Source organism: Ambystoma mexicanum, chromosome 10 (genome assembly GCF_040938575.1).
Source record: "Ambystoma mexicanum isolate Mex_15411 chromosome 10, UKY_AmexF1_1, whole genome shotgun sequence".
Lineage (NCBI taxonomy): Eukaryota > Metazoa > Chordata > Amphibia > Caudata > Ambystomatidae > Ambystoma > Ambystoma mexicanum.
Window position 1 is genome coordinate 1,264,057,726 of NC_090932.1, and position 17,756 is coordinate 1,264,075,481.

Here is a 17,756-nt window from a genome sequence, read left to right on the forward strand (position 1 = left end):
TAAAAAGTTGACCTTTTTGCTACGAGGCGAATACGTGGGGTAGTAAGTCCTGTGTGCTTCACCCCCCAAGTCCAAGATGTCCACGGCAACATCTTTCTTCTGTTCCAGCACTATGGGCATTTATAAGATTAATAATATATGGATAACTTTAAGTCGATTGGCAGCAAAGGTGAGGAAGTGAGGGAGGTCGGTTGGTGGCCCGGAGATAAGGAAGCCTATCCCAGGATGCACTGACTATCCTGACTAGACAGGAGAATAAGCAACTGAAAGTTGGACTATTTTCTCACGTGGAAGGACACTAATAGGAATTTTGTCAAACGCAAAGAATGGTCACTGATATATCTTTGGAAAGTCTGAAATAAAAAAGGTGGCATTTCAGCATTTGATTATCTACATTTATTCGATTCTGGATCTTCCATATATGTAATCAGTCAGCAGATGTGTGCTCTGTATGTACAAGATAAAGATATGTTAAAACATTTTTAAATTCATCACTTAAGAAAAACATTATGCAATGTTGGGCCCCCATAAAACAGATACAATCTTCAATCAATCTCCACTTTGTCTTCAGCAATTTCTAGAACATTAGTCAGGAGGATCTCAGGCTTTGAGAGCTCACGAACGAAGCGACCTGGTTTGGAATGGAACGTACCACGAGATAATTGACAAGACCAAAGAATGCACAGTTTCACTCGACTATAACTTTGGTGACTCGTGCATAATGCAGACAGTAACTCATACACCATAAGACATGATTTTAAATTAGATAATTTAAATCATGCGTCCTACATACAGTTGTGACAGAATGGGTAAGAGTGGACATTTCAAATCAGTGGTGGGTGCATCCCCCGCCTCGCATAAAGCCTGGATTGAAGTTTTGCTAATGCTTTAGATGAAGTACTGGCAATGTTTGTTTTTGTTTTCTGGATTCTCGCCCGGCAATCAAGCACACTGGTCTCTGTACGCATGCCGCTTTTTGGAATGGGTCATGTCTAATAGCTTGAAACTGCTACAGGTGAAATATTGGCTTTGATCGGAAAAAAAGATTCAAAGACATTTTTGAAACATGTGTCAGCCAGAAGGCTCTGCTAACGGTTAACACCCATGGAAGCAGGTATTATGGAAGGTCGATTGAGAACGGCGGATGGTCAAACATCATGAAAAAAGAGACCAGAAATGGTACTGTGTCACATAATGTGAAGTATCTGGATTTGTGCATATTCTGTGTATCTCTGTAGTCCAATTAGAAAGTACCCTTTTCAATTGATAATTTATACCACAATCACTCACTTCTTAAATTACTGGTTTACTTATTTCCTCTTCAGTCCTTCGAAATGGAGTAGCAGCTCTACCACTGTACTGACACCTTATACCAGTGTCATGGATACAGATGAAGCTTGATTGGAAGGAGCCTCTAACCCCATGCTGAGGTCAACCTTTCCAGCTGCTCAGTCCAAAGACACCTTGAAAGAAGGTCACTCCATTCCCAGCTTGGTCTTCAAGGCCTTGAGTTGAGCAAGGTTAATGCTGCTCCCTCCACAGACAATCATAACGATCGAGGACAAGTCTGAGCTCAGACGGCCCTCTCTCTGCAGCCGCTGGATGTGCCCAGAGTAGACAGCTGCCAAAGAGGCACCACAGGCTGGCTCCACCAGCATCCTCTCATCATCTGTGGATCAGAAGGGGAACGGAATAAAGAAGGTATTAGCCACAACTTACCCCAAGGCTTATCCGATGGCGTAGCTTCAAAATCGCACCAATTATCAACGTCCACCCACTGCTTCTATGAATACACCCGGCTACCACCAGTGCACCGCAGCCACCACAAAGGGGGTGCATCAGTGCCTTTGTCTGCACACACACCACCATGTCCATGATGAAGCATGTGCACTCCTTGGATCAGCAAATCCAACTCCTCAAAGGTGATGAAACCACCCTTTTCATTCCCACAATATCCATCACTAGTACAACCTATCCACCATTACAAAACTTAGAGTGTGCTAGCAACTACATCCAAATCAACCACCTCCTAGACCACCCTCCTGTGCACCCCCCCCCTAGGATTAATACTGTGTGTGACCATAGGTTAAGATTAGAGGAAGAGAAAAAGAGACAACGTGTGTGTGTGAGAGAGAGAGAGACAGAGATAGGTAAAAGGAAGGGGAGACATATGGAATGAGTCAACAATTAACAGGACAGGAAAGCAGTAGAAATAACTACAATACATGTATATTTAAATGGGAATACATAGGAAATGCAAACTAGTCATGGATCAAACAGAGTGGGAAATACAGGCATAAAGAAAGAAATTGATCTCTCATAATTTCTCTCATCATAAGTATTCTCCTGCCATATTTCCACCATCCCAACTTTGGAGACCTGGGAACTCTCTAGAATAGTTTGAAATTCCATGAAAGCATCGGCATTCCTCATCGAAAAAGTGGATTTTGCTGACTCTGCTCACAGCCTTACTTCTGTGGTTAAATCCCATCAGAGGAACTTTATAGATAACAATGGCTAATGACATAAAGTTACCTACCTGAAATGTCTGGGGCTTAAACAATTATGTTAAGAGAAACAGAGTCTATACGTATCTATACAGGCATAAAATTGACATCACATTGTTACAAGAGACCCACCTCACAAAGGAGAGACAAGAGTTAATTGCTAAAAAATGGAAAGGACGAGTCATAGGCTTTGCATACTCAGTGTATGAACGCAGAGTAATGACTTGCATTGAACCCACAGTACCTTTTAAAATTACCAACTTTAAAAACGACGATGAGGGCAGAATGGTACTCGTAGAAGGGTTCTTTGAAAATGTGGAAACCTGCTTAGTAAACACATACGCTCCCAATCAAGGAACTGCAGCCTTCTTACAAACGTTATACCCAAGACTAGGCCCATACAGAAGCGGAAACATTATATCGGGTGGTGAATGTCCCAACCGCCAACTCTTCTCCCCAGTCAGGCTATGCAGCAAGCATGCCCACGCCCTGCCATCCTGCTCAGAGTATGCACCGATGGCCACTGTCTGTTGTTTTCTGTTTAGCCTTTTCTTGAGTGTGTCTTCATCTGTATGTTCCCTTTGCTCAGTGTAAGGTTCTCTACCATGCCTCTTAACATACTATTATATAATCAGTAGTACTGGCATGGAACTGAACGGCTCACCGAGGAACTGCTCCATGGCTCGCACCGCTTCCTGGTCATCCACCACCTCAGAGATTAGAGGGCACTCCTGGGCACACTGAAGTGCCCGCTCTGCTGGGGTCTTGGCCCCTAAACATGTTGCAATGCTGCAAAATAAAAATAGAAGATATGTCAGCAATAACACTGAGGTGGCCTTCTATGGACACATTGACAGACCAGTGCGTACATGCTTGTCCTTTGAAATATGAAGCTACAACAAGGGGGTTGTCCTACCCTCTATGAATCTAAGAGGTGTACGGAGGGAATTCAGTGTACCCTGGTTTTTAGACCCTAATGGGAGCACATACATTCTGAGCAACCATTGTAGAAAGCAATATGCTTGCTGATGCCAAACACATGACTCAAAATTATAAAAATAATGTTTAATTTAGCTTTCTATTATGAGCTGTTTTTTCTTTGTGCAGCATATTTAAGTTATTTCTTTGCATAACAATACATGATATCCATTGATGAAAACACACACAGTTGAAAATTCACTATGGCAAAAATGCAAATCGCATGGGGTATGGGTTAATCATTTGTACATATGGCCAACAGCTTGTAAATCAAGTGTCCCATGTCATTGGATGTGAAGAACACACTGTGAGAGTGTAAGTAGAGGAGACAGTGAAGATAGGTCTCCTATGCCCGGCTAAAGTCTGACCTTATATTATGGTCTACGTCTGGGTATGATGTTAGAGATTTAGAGGCAACACAAGTGATAGCCCATAGAAAATCTGGGTTAGTGTGCTGCTGATGTTTCGGCAGGATAGGTTGTAGCCTTCTTCTGGGGCCAAAAAGGTCAGGAGACTCACTAGTCGTGCTTCCAGTAGGAGCAGATGGACACGGGGGGTTCCATCGTAGGGCAGATGAAGGCGCAGGAGGGAGTTGCGTGGGTCGGTAGGGCGGCCAGGCTGGAGGCAGGCGCCCCGTGGGTGACTGGTGCGGGACCCCTGAAGTAGTGGACGAGATCCGGGGAAGGGCCCAAGGGAAAAAGCCTGTGACTGTTTGAGGAGCATGGCAGCCGTTAGAGCACAGGACCGAGTCAGGAGGCAGCCAAGAGCAAAGTCATCAGGGCTGGGAAGCTCGGGGTGATATGCCGTCTTGTGTGCCCTGCGGGGTGTATCGGCATGTGGCAGCGAGGTGCAGGCGTCTCAAAATGGTGCCTGAAGAGCACCGGTATGTGCTCCCAGATGGTCCTACTCATTCAAGCTTTAACTTCATTAAATCTGACTTATCCTACATGAACACCATACAATGCCATGGCATTTCTCCATGGTTAGCATCTAATAGACTAGTGCAGATTTTAAGGTGGTGCCCTGGCTCTACGGTTAACTTCCACGTGCTGCATTTACTGAAGCTGATGGACTAAGCCACACATACATTATTTTCAGAAGCGATCCTGCATTGTTCAATGTGTTCTAGTTCCTTGGGCAGACCCTTTTGCCCCAGATGGTAATACTATTCCCTGGCCCTTTCATACACAGGATCCACAAATTCCACTCCAGCTCACTGGGTCAGTTGCTTCTGCCGAACTTCCATCCCCAATGCAAAGCTCCCCAAGGGAGTGTTGTCTGGCTTAACAGGTGCAATTAGATCCACTGTTATTGTACTTACACGCTTAGGATTGTTACTTGGTAGAACTCTCTTGTGGCTATATTTGAGTTGTATGCCAGTTGCCATACTTTTATTTTTACTATTATTCGGTACAATGGTCTATGACACAACATTTCATACCCAGAAGATTTAATCGTGCCACCTTTCCTCATGCTAAGGTAGATTGTGGCACTGTTTAATGGCCTTATCACGTCCTATACTAATGACTTTATTCTGGCTGCAAATTTCAGCAGTCATAGCAACATCGTGGTTGCCTCTGGTCAATCCCTCCTTTCAATTTACTATGACTGATTAAACGTTGGAAATAGTGTACCTGTCCAGAAGAAACAACCATATGGTCAGTCTGATCTTTCAAATGTTTGTCCCCATCACCTTCCTGGCCTTCTTTGGGAAATCCCTCAGGTGGAGTGCAGCAGATCATCTCACTACCTTCCTAGGGATTGTGATTAAGGCCTCCATACTGGTTGTAGCACCAAAACAGCTACCCTCCAGATAGTGGATGATGCAATGGGCATGCTGGATTTTGGGATGGGCTGCATGTTGGTGCTTCTTGACCCCTCTGCGGCTTTTGAAACAGTGAGCCACAAGGCAATAATAACAATCAAATCCACATACATCAGTTTGGCTGGTCCTACACTTGTGGCTTGCCTCAGGGCTCTATTCCACCACTTTTACTCTACAGGGTTTATATGGAGCTCATGGGAGATATGTGAGCTGGCATGGGTCTTTCCATGCACCAGTATAATGATGACACTCTGGCATAGCAAAGAGTGTCATCAAGGTCTGACATCGCCTGCCGGGGCACCTTCCTCAGTGCTATCGAAGATTACATGTCTTGACTATCGATGAAACTTAATGCCACTAGAAAAGAATTTGTTTTAGTGTCTACTCCCTCACTGGGTTTTCCTATTCCTATTCAATACTGGCTAGCTACTCTTTCTTCATTAGGCATCACCTCTAGCCTGGGGTTCTTGGATAACTCTTTGTATTTCCTTCTTGATTATAATCTAATTTTCAAAGATCCCATTTCATAGATCACAGAATCTTGTCTTTTTAGATATCGTTATTGAAAAAATAAAATCGCTTCTTCCTCCTCTTGACTTCCGCTCATCCATCCAAGCTCTTGTTCTATCTTGGTTGGTCTGAGAAAATCACAGTTGTGCAGGACTTGCAGCTTGATCTATAGCTCGGCTAACAAATGTCCTGCACTCAGCTGCCTGGCTGATTACTGGAATGCGGAAGTTTGATCACGCCACATCCCCTTTCTATTCACTTCATTGGTTGCCCATTCACGTGTGCATTCTTGTCAAGATCTGCTGCATTGCCTATAAGGCTGTGGTGATCGTAGAACTTTTCATCTTGGCCGAAATATCCCATCATTTTGCCATGCACAGATTTCAGCGTAAGCCCTGCATGCATACAACGCCCTCCCTAATTCTATTCATTTACTCCCCTCTTTACATTCCTTTGTCTTTTTTTCTCATTGATATGCTGAATTGTACATATCATTGTTAAAGTTCTTCTCTTAATGTTGATTTTATTATATTGAGTTTTGTAATTTTAAACTATTTGGTTTTTATTGCATTGCAAAGCGCCTCGATACCTGTGGGTCAGGGATGCATTTTACATGTTTTAAAATAAAATAAAATAGTGCCTCACCACACAGAATGTAAGCTTAATGTCTTTGTTACACAACTGCAGTGCTGGTAACGCTTCAATGTGGTATAGGACGAAAATTAAGTAGACCTGACTGATTGTAAAACAAGAACAACATTCTTACTAGTACTTTTTGGGCATTTTTAACCCCATCTTTCATTGGTCCTTAGATACATTGTTTTTATTGTGTTAAAACCAGACATTCTACAGTAGGCCAAGTCTGTTTTGTAGTAATTATACTGTATAGTGAAAATGGTTGTTGATTTTATTTTGATACTTGTTGATGATATGACCCACATTTTGACCAACATTTATTTTTAACTGTTTTATCTGAACACCATATAAATATGTTGCCTTTCTTTAAATGACTTATGTTTTTCCTTGAGAGTTGATGTAAATGTATATACAGACCGTGCTGTGCCATTCCTAGAAGACACTTTAATAATTGTAAATTGATATCCCCCTGGGAACTTCTTTTGCCCAGAGAGAGACCGGGCAATCTAGGTCAGGCAAGACCATGCTCACCACTAGAGGATAGCAAAAGGCTGAGAAACAATGCCAAGTACCACCACTAAGACTGACTAGGGTGAAGTGGCCAATAGCGACAATAGATGCTGGTAGAGAAGGCATCTTTCTACCACTAACCACTCCATCTATAAAAAAACACTTACATGAAGTGAAGTGCTTTGTAGGGTCCCTAATCCCCAATGGTCGCATCAAGTGAGAGTTTAGCTGAGCACTGTTAAGGCAGACATACTGTGATCATCCCCAGAGGGATGTACCAGAGCAGCTTTAGCAGAAACACAAATTATATTCTGGGACCATCGGGAACAGTTTATTTCACATGAGCATTAGGGGCTCACAGGTTAGCCCTATACTCTATGCTGAAACTAGAAGGTGGTCAAGAGGCATACTTAGACAGTGTTATCGGTATGAACATGTGTTGCCTTGGGCTACTAACATTAAAGACTGTTAAAGACAGATGGCCCAATGTCCACGATTTTGGGTGTTGCTGCCCCTGTGAAGGCATCACCTTAGAGACAATGATTTGCATACACGCACAGTGGTATCTCCCCACTGCCGGACTATGAGTTAGAGACCCATGCCCACCTGGTTATGTCTGGGAGCGTGACCATTTTCCCAGCCTTCAGGGATGCATTCAGGCAGTCCGCCCCTCTGGTTTCCATGGCAATGATGGGCACATCAGCCCAGCCCACCTTTCGCAGGCCTTGCACCACACCGACTAACAGGCCACCTCCCCCGACAGACAGAACAATGGCCCCAGGTTTACGTGGTAGAGAATCTTTCAGTTCCTGGATGATGCTGCTGTGGCCTTCCCTGGAAAAGGAAACAAAAGAAGAGCAACAGAGAGTTGGGAAATTCATCCATGATAAAGCTCTGTCTGAAATGCAAGGCACAACTCTGTAACATACCCAGCTGTAGGACTAGCAATGGACTCAAAATGTACATGTTCAGAAAATTGATATCACAAGTTCATGCAGTCTGTGTGGAGGATGGTTGCATAGCCACAATATGATAACTCCAATTCACAAGCAGAGATCATTGCCCCACTCTCAACTTGCATTTCAATTTCAGAGACATCACGGTCTGGTTGACTGGGGCGCCCGACAATTTTCTCAATTTTATGAACCATGTTTTTTTTTAGATCAGTTTCCATGGGCGGGATAAGGTACTTACCTCCTTTGTATGGAATCACTAAGTTTAGTCCCTATTAGAATAGAGGTGTTCTCACACTATTACAGCGGAAGCCATCTCCCAGGGTATTTCTATAAAGGCATAGATGATTGGCTTGCACATGAATATTGTAACGAGCCACACAAGAGAGCCAGTCTTTAAGGTGTTGAACATATCCATGTCCAGCATGCAAATCAATCAATCAATCAATAGCTTTATTCGATTAATAATCATAAAAGCATCACCTCATATATACATCTAAAATCACAGTACCATATGATTCCATATGTTAAATTATATTAAGAGTAGCAGCAAATTGAAACCAGCATTTAATTCCGTGGCTTAATAGTCTGAAAATAGAGCTGGCCCATACATCCTGCCTTCAATTGGCCAAATCTTATTTGACTTGAAGCTGCAGGAAAAGAAGCAATCACCTTGACCTGTGCTATGTGAGAAGTTGGCGTGCATGCACGCAAGGCTTCATTGGGGTGCCTTATTTATTTATTTATTTCATTTGTAAAGCGCGCATAGAACCCGGAGGCATTGAGGCGTTCTTGTAGTTACAAGACTACTAGTCAAGATAGTGTCATACAGACATGGTTACGGCATGTAATCAAGGATAACACAGATACATTAACCAAGTAGCAGTACTCAAACATAGTAACATGCAGCATGGTGGTGTGGCAGTGTAAGTTAGTGGCGTGTTCGCGGGGGTTGGGGGGTTGAGAATTAGAAGTAAAGTTGAGTTTTCAGTGCCTTGCGGAAGGTCCAGTAGGATTTCTCAACCCTCAGGGAGAGTGGGAGGGTGGGAGGTTGTTCCATAGTTTAGCAGCACGGTATGGGAAGCTGGAGCCTCCAGCTTGGCATCGCTTTACTTTTGGAACAATTAGTTGATCCATATTAGGGGGTTCTGGTGGGTCTGGATGAATGGGCTTTGGTAATTCTTTGGGCGAGGTAAGGTGGTGCTGTGTTTGGAGAGGCACTTGTGGGCAATGGAGAGTGTGTTGAAGGTGATACGTTCCTGGATGGGGAGGCAATGTGCTTCTCTTCTAGCTTTTGAGATATGATCTATTTTGGGGATATTCAGGTCTGCTCTGAGGGCGTTATTCTGTATGACTTGGAGTTTGTGGATGTTTCCGAAGGAGGTGCCAGTGAAGATGACATTGCAGTAATCGATCTTGGAACCAATGATTGCCCGGGCAATGGTTAGGCAGTTGTTCTTAGAAAGGAATGGTCTGGCTGCATTGAGGACATTGGTGGCATAAGCGGATGTATACTAATTGACCTTTTCACAATTGACCTCGGGAGAATTGACCTAATTTAAAAGGTCAATTAGGACATATTTGCGTAGGGAAATCCCCCCACAACCCACCACCCAATAAAAAAAAACACAACCCCCAATCCAATCACCTTATATTATTTATAATCCAAAGCCATCCCAATACATATATAAAATAATTAAAATAAAATAAAGGTCAATTGTGCAGAAGGTCAATTAGAACCACTATAATTGGGTCAATTAGGACAAAAGGTCAATTGTAAAAGGTCATTTTGGGTAATACAGCATAAACTGCTGAGGAGGCAATGGCACTTACTTGTCGGGTCATAGAATGTGAAGTGTCCAGGTAAACCCCTAGAGTGTTTACAGAATTTGAGAAGGGAATAGAACAATTGTCAATTAGGAAGGTAGTGTATTGCTTGTTAAGGGACTTTAGGGCTCTAGGTGGGTCGACAATTAAGATCTCTGTTTTGTCGCTGTGGAGAAAAAGATTGGCTGCCATCCAGGACTGTATTGTGGAGTAGATCCTGTTGAGGGTGTTGTTTGCGAAGTTGCCTGAGAGAGGAATCAGAATTTAATTGTCATCGCATAGTTCGAAGCTATGCCGGGGGAGTCCAAGATGTTGAATAGGGGCCTGGTAAAGATATTATAAAGAGTTGGAGCGATGCAAGATCCTTTTGGCACACCGCAGGTGATGGGCGAGGGAGAGGCGTTAGCGATCTCTGAGAAGACCCTGATTACTCTTCCCTCCAGAAAGGAAGCGATCCAGGCAGTGGCAGAGGCGGAGAAATGAGCGTGAGTGGTGAGGTGATGGCAAAGGATTTAGTGGTTAACCAGGTCAAATGCCGCAGATAGGTCAAGGAGGAGGAGTAGGGCTGACTTGTCTTTGTCCCTGAACTCGTCTAGCTGATTCTTTAGGCCGAGAAGGGCAGATTTAGTACCATGCCCTGGGCGGAAGCTGGATTGACGCATTCCTAGGATTTCATTATCCTCCAAGAACTGCTGAACTTGCAGGTAGGCTACTCGGCCCAAGATTTTTAGGAGGAATGGGACAGTGGTGATCAGCCTATAGTTCTAAAAGTGCTGCTTGGATGCTTGAGCACCAGGTCTCGTCTTTAGTAAGGGTTGTAGGGGGTACTGCTGGGGATTCAAATTCTCTGTAGATGGTAAAGATCTCTTTTACACCTGACTTGGCATTGCTGATTCTTGTCTTGAAGGAATTAGTTAGAATTAAACACAAACAATGCATGCAGCCCCTCTGCACAGAGGGGTGACATGGAGGGACATTATCCAAGGCAGTAGCTTGAGACCATCGTGTGTGCTCACTCTTCAATCACTCGTTTACTTTGTTCCCAGATCTACTAAGCAAGGTATAAACCAACGTTTTCCTGGGGCAGCGTAAAGCATGCAGAAGAGCACAAAATGCTCTATTGTTTCATCCTGGGAATTACAGAGACAGCATCTTGCTGAAATGTTATAGTGCCATTTAGAGGTAAAGGCTTGTATGGGTTAGATTCTAACATCAGAGAGCTTTCCTCGGGTTTCAACTAATCCAGATAAGATTCAAAACCTAGTAGCAGTTTTGATTCTAGATACTGTATGGAAATTCTCGCTTTCTTCCCCAGCATCACTGTCTCTTGATAAGACCAGACCTCCTGGTAGGGAGCTTTTGTCATTGATTTAGTATGCTTGCCCGATTTGCAGGGGTGAGTCCCCAAATCGGGTAGGCTTAGCTTTGAGAACGTCTGCTTGACATGCTCGAGCCAAGGCAGACCTGTCCCCCCTAGTCAAGTTCACATGTCCCTTAGTACCTCACGATAATCTGTAAGATAATCGTTATTCCAGATGTAGGTCCAGTACAGAAGGGGCTTTAGTTTTACCTCAGATGTTATACCCCACCAGCCCAACTCCATCTTTGTCGATATGGCTGGTGCAGAATATGCAACATCTTACAATCTTGTTAGGATATTGTGTTGTTTTTGATCTAGGGCCTTAAGTGGTAGTGTATCCCCACACATCAGATCTGCATAGTGCCGCAGCCGCAGCCACAACCTGACGTCTACATACCTGTATACCTCTAGGGCACTTGAAACGGCACGGCAACCCATACGTTTAGAGAATATCATGCTCTATATAGGGGTCTTCTCTTAGAATTAAACACAAATAATGCATGCAGCCCCTCTGCACAGAGGGGTGATGTGGAGGGACATTTTACAAGGTAGTAGCTTGAGGCCATCGTGTGTGCTCACTCTTCAATCAGCTGTTTACCTGCAGGTTTACAATAGCCCAAAGGAGCATTGCGTAAAGTGAAGTTCCCATTAAAGGAAATAAAAAACTACTTAAATGAGACATTTGAAAGGCAGAAACATATTACCATCTTGTCTTCACCAGTGCAACCCTTTTAAATAAAAAAGCTCTACTTTTACTCACAATTAAGCAATATTAGAACACACAGGGAGATGAGGAAATACTTCAAGCCCCTGAGCCAAAGCCCTGTAAATATTGCCGTGTGAAGCCATAAACTCCCTCAACATAGCCAATGTGTACAGAATCAGTCTGTGAAATGGCAAATGTTTGGCCCCATGTGCACCACTGACATCTACATGCTACATCCATGTCCAATAGCTACCAACACATCTTCTGGACAAACAGCCAGAGCAGGTGTGAGGGAAAGGAAACACTGTGTGGTTGTATAGGGGGCACCAGCAGGGAGTGCAAGATTGACCCAACAAGGAGCAGGGTTAGCCCATTAACATGGAGGTGGAGGGGGGCCTAAATGTGCATTCATATGAGCCTGCAATGTTTCTCACGTCGGCCTGGTCAGTTACAAGCAGGCTCAAGCTCGGAAGCGATGACCTCATTCCCAATGTCCCCTTTGACAGTGTCCTGGGGAAGATCGTATCCGTCAGGGACATATTGGTTCCTTATAGTTCCTCTCTGGTCATATGTTGCATAAACACAGAGAATCAATAGTCCAGATAAAGCTCCACTTCAGTCACACAGAGAGTACTATTGATATAGGGCGATCAGTTGGACATGATGGAGGGTGCTGTGGACATGTTTTGAAAAATGTTGACAGTGATGCGGGCTTTCCAATCTCAAACTATAGCCATACTCCACTCTACTGCTCTTTTCCCAACAACCCTATTCCCCCAATGTCCCAGACAGAGCTGTTTGGTTTAAGTAGTGGGGTCTCCCCACCTCGAGGAGAGAGTCTGCACCCGTGTGATCCTGGGCTGGGCTGACCCTGATTGGTTAATATGAACTGGGTCCGGTAGGCTGAAAGGGGCCTGTCCCTTGTCTATTTGAGAGCCTGCTGACAGCTTTTTTAAATGTTCCCTCTGGTACCCTTTATGCCGTTTCCTGCGCTGAGTTGTTTTCCCAACAAATGAATTGAAACCTAAATAAAACTTTGGTAAGTCTATAAAACTCTTTCCCTTTGAGAAGCTCCCCTGAGCAAGGAACTTGAAACATGTATCTCTGACATGAAACTACTTTGAGGACGAACGATGACTCAATAACATTGTTCCCTGTGTCTTTTTGCAGTCCCCTGGGCCCACAGAAGACTCACTGGAGCATCCACACCATCCAAAGATGGCCACTTCCGTTGGCACCTCTGACCAGGGTCTCTCAGCCACCTCCTACAGCTCTATGATGCCTGCATTCCCGCCTGCCAAGCTAGCCGATTGGCCGCCCCATCCTTTATACCATCATACAAGATCTAGCCAGATGGTGAAGCCGACCTACCACAAAGGCTAACATCTAAAGCCACTGCCTGTTTGCGGCTGTCAGGGCATGGAAGGCACCCTCCCCTTTTGCCCCCAACCAGCAACCAGAGGATCTCACTTACCTCCTGACACCCACATCTTGACGCCTGTGTGCCCGCCCCTAAAATCACTCCAAATCCAAGGTAAGCAGATAGCTGCCGCTGCATGCACTAAGTTCAAACTGCACAGTTGCTAAACTATCTTATTTATGTATGTATTTATAACATTTTTGTAACGTCCGCGCCCAAAGCTATCACGGCATTTGGTACAATAGCAGAAACATAAGGTATACAGCACAGACAGGCAATAGACATGATTAGGCAGTAGAATAATCGGTGTTAGTCATATTTATCAAACAGCCACGTTTTTAGAAGCCTTTTGAAAACTATATATGACTGCTCATTTCTGAGAGCCACTGGAAGTGGGTTCCAGAAGGAGGGAGCATTGATCTTGTATCCCCCACCCCCCAGTCCACCACCACCAATGCTCTACCCCCTTGCTTCTACGGTCACCGCCAACAACCACTCATGGTACTCCACCATACCCCAGCCCACACCCTTCCTTCCTCCACTCAACATAACCCACTGACAACTCTGCCATGTCCTCAACAAACAAGATGTCTGCACCTGCGATCTTCAACCATCCCAATCTCCACCTCCGAACACCCACATACTGATACCCCCAGCCACAATAGAAATGCCAGACTTGCCTCCTTGACTAAACTTAGCCACTCCCCTCTCACCATCGACCCCCTCGCTCGTCCTGATGCCCCACCCCAGCCACCCACCGATGACACTGCCAATATACGCCCACATCAATGCACAATCCCCATGCTCGCATGCGATTTATATCCACAACCTCATAGAAGACACACATTTGGACCTACTAGTTCTAACGGAATCATGGCTAAATAGCGCAGCCGGACCCACCCTCTCGCTTGCCATCCCCCACGGATACTCCATCATCAGGAATGGCAGATTATACAAACCCGGTGGTGGAGTTGCTCTCTTCAAATCCAGTATCAACATAAGAAAAATAACATTACCCACCCAACATGAATACGAGAACCACCACAAGATCTTCCACTCACAGACAGCCTCTTTGTTTGAATTTGGTTAGGGTTTTCTGAAGGTTATCTTGATAGGTTTTTCAAAATAACATCAAGTTTTGGGGTTGCTTCATCGACAACATTCTTATTATTTGGGAAGGAGACACTCAACAATTGAAAACATATGTCACATATGTCACCTATCTCAATACAAATGACTATAATCTATCATTCACTAAAAAAGCAAGTTCTACGAACATTCAATTCTTGGATCTAGAGTTATTTGTGGAAAATTCCCAAATTCAAACTAGACTCTTTACTAAATCATCAGCAGGGAATAGTCTCCTCTTTGCCACATCACATCACTCCAGACACACAATAAATAACATTCCTTATGGGGAGATTCTTAGGATCAAGAGAAATTGAAAATACCTATCAAGATAACCTTCAAAAAACCCTAACCAAATTCAAACAAAGAGACTATGATCAAAGAAATGTGAAAGAAGCCACCAATGAAACGGAACAGATTACCAGATATTTTCTACTAACGGATAAACCCAAAACTTGAACCACTGAAACCACCACCAAATGTATCACTACCTATAGCACGGAAACAAAAAAACTTAAACAAATATTGGCCAAACATTGGAAAATCCTTTTAACAAACTCGAGCCTACAAAAGCACTTGGATATTATACTAAATATGTGTTTCAGGAGAGCACCAACTATCAGAAATCTAATCAGTATGAGTTTTCTTAGTCCATTTCCAAATGTTAAAAAGGCATTTTTTCAGAAACCCATTATGGGTACCCATAAATGGCGAAACTGTAAACTTTGCCCTTTTGTTCAACATGGCAAAAAAGAAATACAACTCCCAAATGGCAAATCAAAACGAATTAATCAATTCATAAACTGCAATTAAAAAAATGTAATTTATGGGATTGAATGCATCTGTGGTAGGTTGTACATTGATAGTACGCTCCGAAAATTAAAGATCAGAATCTTTGAACATTTGAGAGCCATACGGAATAAAGACCTGAGATCTCCCATTTCAGTTCAAATCATCACAGATCACCCGACATTGAACAGTGAGGATTGAAAAATATTTGGCTTGGAAAAAGTTCCATTACCACCTAGAGGAGGTAACAAAGAAATCCGTCTACGTAAATGTGAATCCAAATGGACACTTGTATATCAGGATTAAATTGCGAAATAGATATGTTTAATTGGCTATAAATTGGTAACGTAACATGCTATAGAATGAATGTCCTATACTCAAGATGGTTTGAATATCCTCTTTTCATTGGTGAAATGTATTTTGGTTTTCCTTCTATACAAATGCCTTGTCTCCAACTTTTTGATTTCATTTCTCCATCCTATTTTTCTTGCTTTTTGTTTATCTTGTCCCTTTGAAAATCTGTTTCTTGTATTATGGCCAACTCCACACATTCTTTATTGATTTTAATAAAAGATGAATTTTTCTCCAAAATGCATCTAAATCACTATTAATGACCTTTTCCCTCCCCCCCTTAATTTCACAAAACTTGTTCATTATAATATTTTTGATCTTTAAACTTTGGCACTTAGTAAACTAGTACCAGTAGCAAAGTGGGATATGTACATCCTTGGATGTTATTTAAAATAATCATCAACAAAAACCATAACTATTAACACAACAATGATTATAGAAATAGCCTTTATTTTTTGTTTACGGATTTCAAAATGGCTGCGAAAAATGTGGTACGCGAGGACGTCATGACGCCCCGCTACGGCACGTTGCACGTGACTTCATTGCGTTATTGTGCCACAATTTCAGCACTATATAACTCTCAGATCTAAACGCAGATGCTGTGCATCCACCTAAACAGCAGCATCCCAGCGCTTATCACAGCATGCATCCAAATTCCAAAGGTAAGCTCTACATCCTTTCAAGGATTTCCTTTCTTTTTCCAACCCTTATTAATCACTGTCTTTGAGAATCTCCCAGCTAAAATGCTGTACTGATTCTCCATGATATAAGTAAAACAAGAACACTGTCCTTATTAAAAAAAATACCTTTTCTTCCTTTCTTTTCTCTACCCTCACATACCTGGGTTAGTCTTTGCATGGAGTGACATTGGACAGAACTTGGTTAAGTACCCTTTGAAACAAATTGGATTTCCAGCACCACTCTAACCAAACATTTTGGATATTACAAAAAATATTTTTTGGGAATTGAGAATTAGGGTGAGTCAATAATTTTATTTATATTTTTGGAAGAGATACAGTTTAATTATTCACACAACTATGAATTGATAACTATTTGCTATAGCCCCCTGCTGGACTTTACCTCTACATTCATTATTGTTTATTTATTTTTCTTTTTTCTTTTTCTCTTTTTGTCTTTGAATACCCACTGTCTCTCCTGATGAACCATTGTCACAATCAATGGGGAAACACGTGTTGAGAGTGTCATTTGAGAGGGTCCTTTGCTTATCAAGCTACATGGGAATATCATTTGCTTTACTAGCTACTTTGTGAAAATGCATATTCACTGTCTATTTGAATGAAGCAAAAAAAATACAAGGTGTGATGTAACACCCAACCATTTTCCTTATTTAAGAAAACAAATCAAATTGGATTTTCTTTTTTGATCTAAAAAAAAAAAGTTTCAATGTATCAGTTCTTTAAGTGACTCACCAACAAACAACTCAAAAACTAGGTTGGAGCATTAGAGTCTCTTTCTCATCAACATATATCTTGACGATTAGCGTGTGTGGCAGCCACACATTTTGGGAAAGTACTTGTGCTTGACAACCATGTTCTCTTTAGACTACTAACAGTGTTTGACCAACATTATTGTTATTACTCTAATTTATAGAGGAAGTGCCAAGGGAGAACTTTGTAGGCTGCAATATTATATTGTTTGATTTGTTCTCTGCAATCAATTATTGCAAAACTATAGCTTCAGCTTAAAACGGTGTCGTTTTAATCTTGGTCCTATTTCAGGACTGGCCCGCTCGGAAAGGATGTGTATTCTTCATATGCCATCCAGACACTTTTCGATTACTATCTGTTGCTTTGCTGGCCCTAACCATAAACAGAAGGTAATTCCAACATATGGTCCACAAGACAAATTTTAAATCTAAATTGAGGTGGTCAAGATACATAAGTGAGTGACTCGATCACGTGAAGGAAAACTATGCTCCTTGGAGTTTTTGTTCAGTTTTTCTGATTTATGAAACCGTAACAGAGAATACCAATGTGCATCACCTGAGAGGAAGTAGCATGAAAAAGATGCAGATTCTACATCAGATTTACCTCTTTACCTCCTCCTCCCCCCCCACTCTCCTCTGCTAACCACGCAGTTGCGAGTTTGGTCTGCAGGGCCCTTATGCATCCTCAGTGCCCTGACCTCCCACACCAAATCACCCCCAGCTTCCACAATGTATTCAAGCAAGACCCACACACTCTCTTCCACAGCCAACAACACGTCCACCCTCAACTCACTGAAACTCACACCATG

The 17,756-nt window shown here is 42.8% G+C and overlaps 1 protein-coding gene across 2 annotated transcripts in view; it reads right to left on the reverse strand.

Moving 5' to 3' along the window:
- Positions 1-373: 373 nt before the first annotated feature.
- SDSL (serine dehydratase like) overlaps positions 374-17,756 on the reverse strand; it is a 273,452-nt gene continuing 256,069 nt past the window's right edge. For both annotated transcript variants that reach the window (XM_069619230.1, XM_069619229.1), the window contains 3 exons: positions 7,573-7,800; positions 3,172-3,296; positions 374-1,669 (listed from right to left, as the gene is read on the reverse strand). In XM_069619230.1, the coding sequence (XP_069475331.1) occupies positions 1,476-1,669; positions 3,172-3,296; positions 7,573-7,800 (547 nt within the window). In that variant the 3' untranslated portion in view covers positions 374-1,475. The remainder of the gene's footprint in view (positions 1,670-3,171; positions 3,297-7,572; positions 7,801-17,756) is intronic.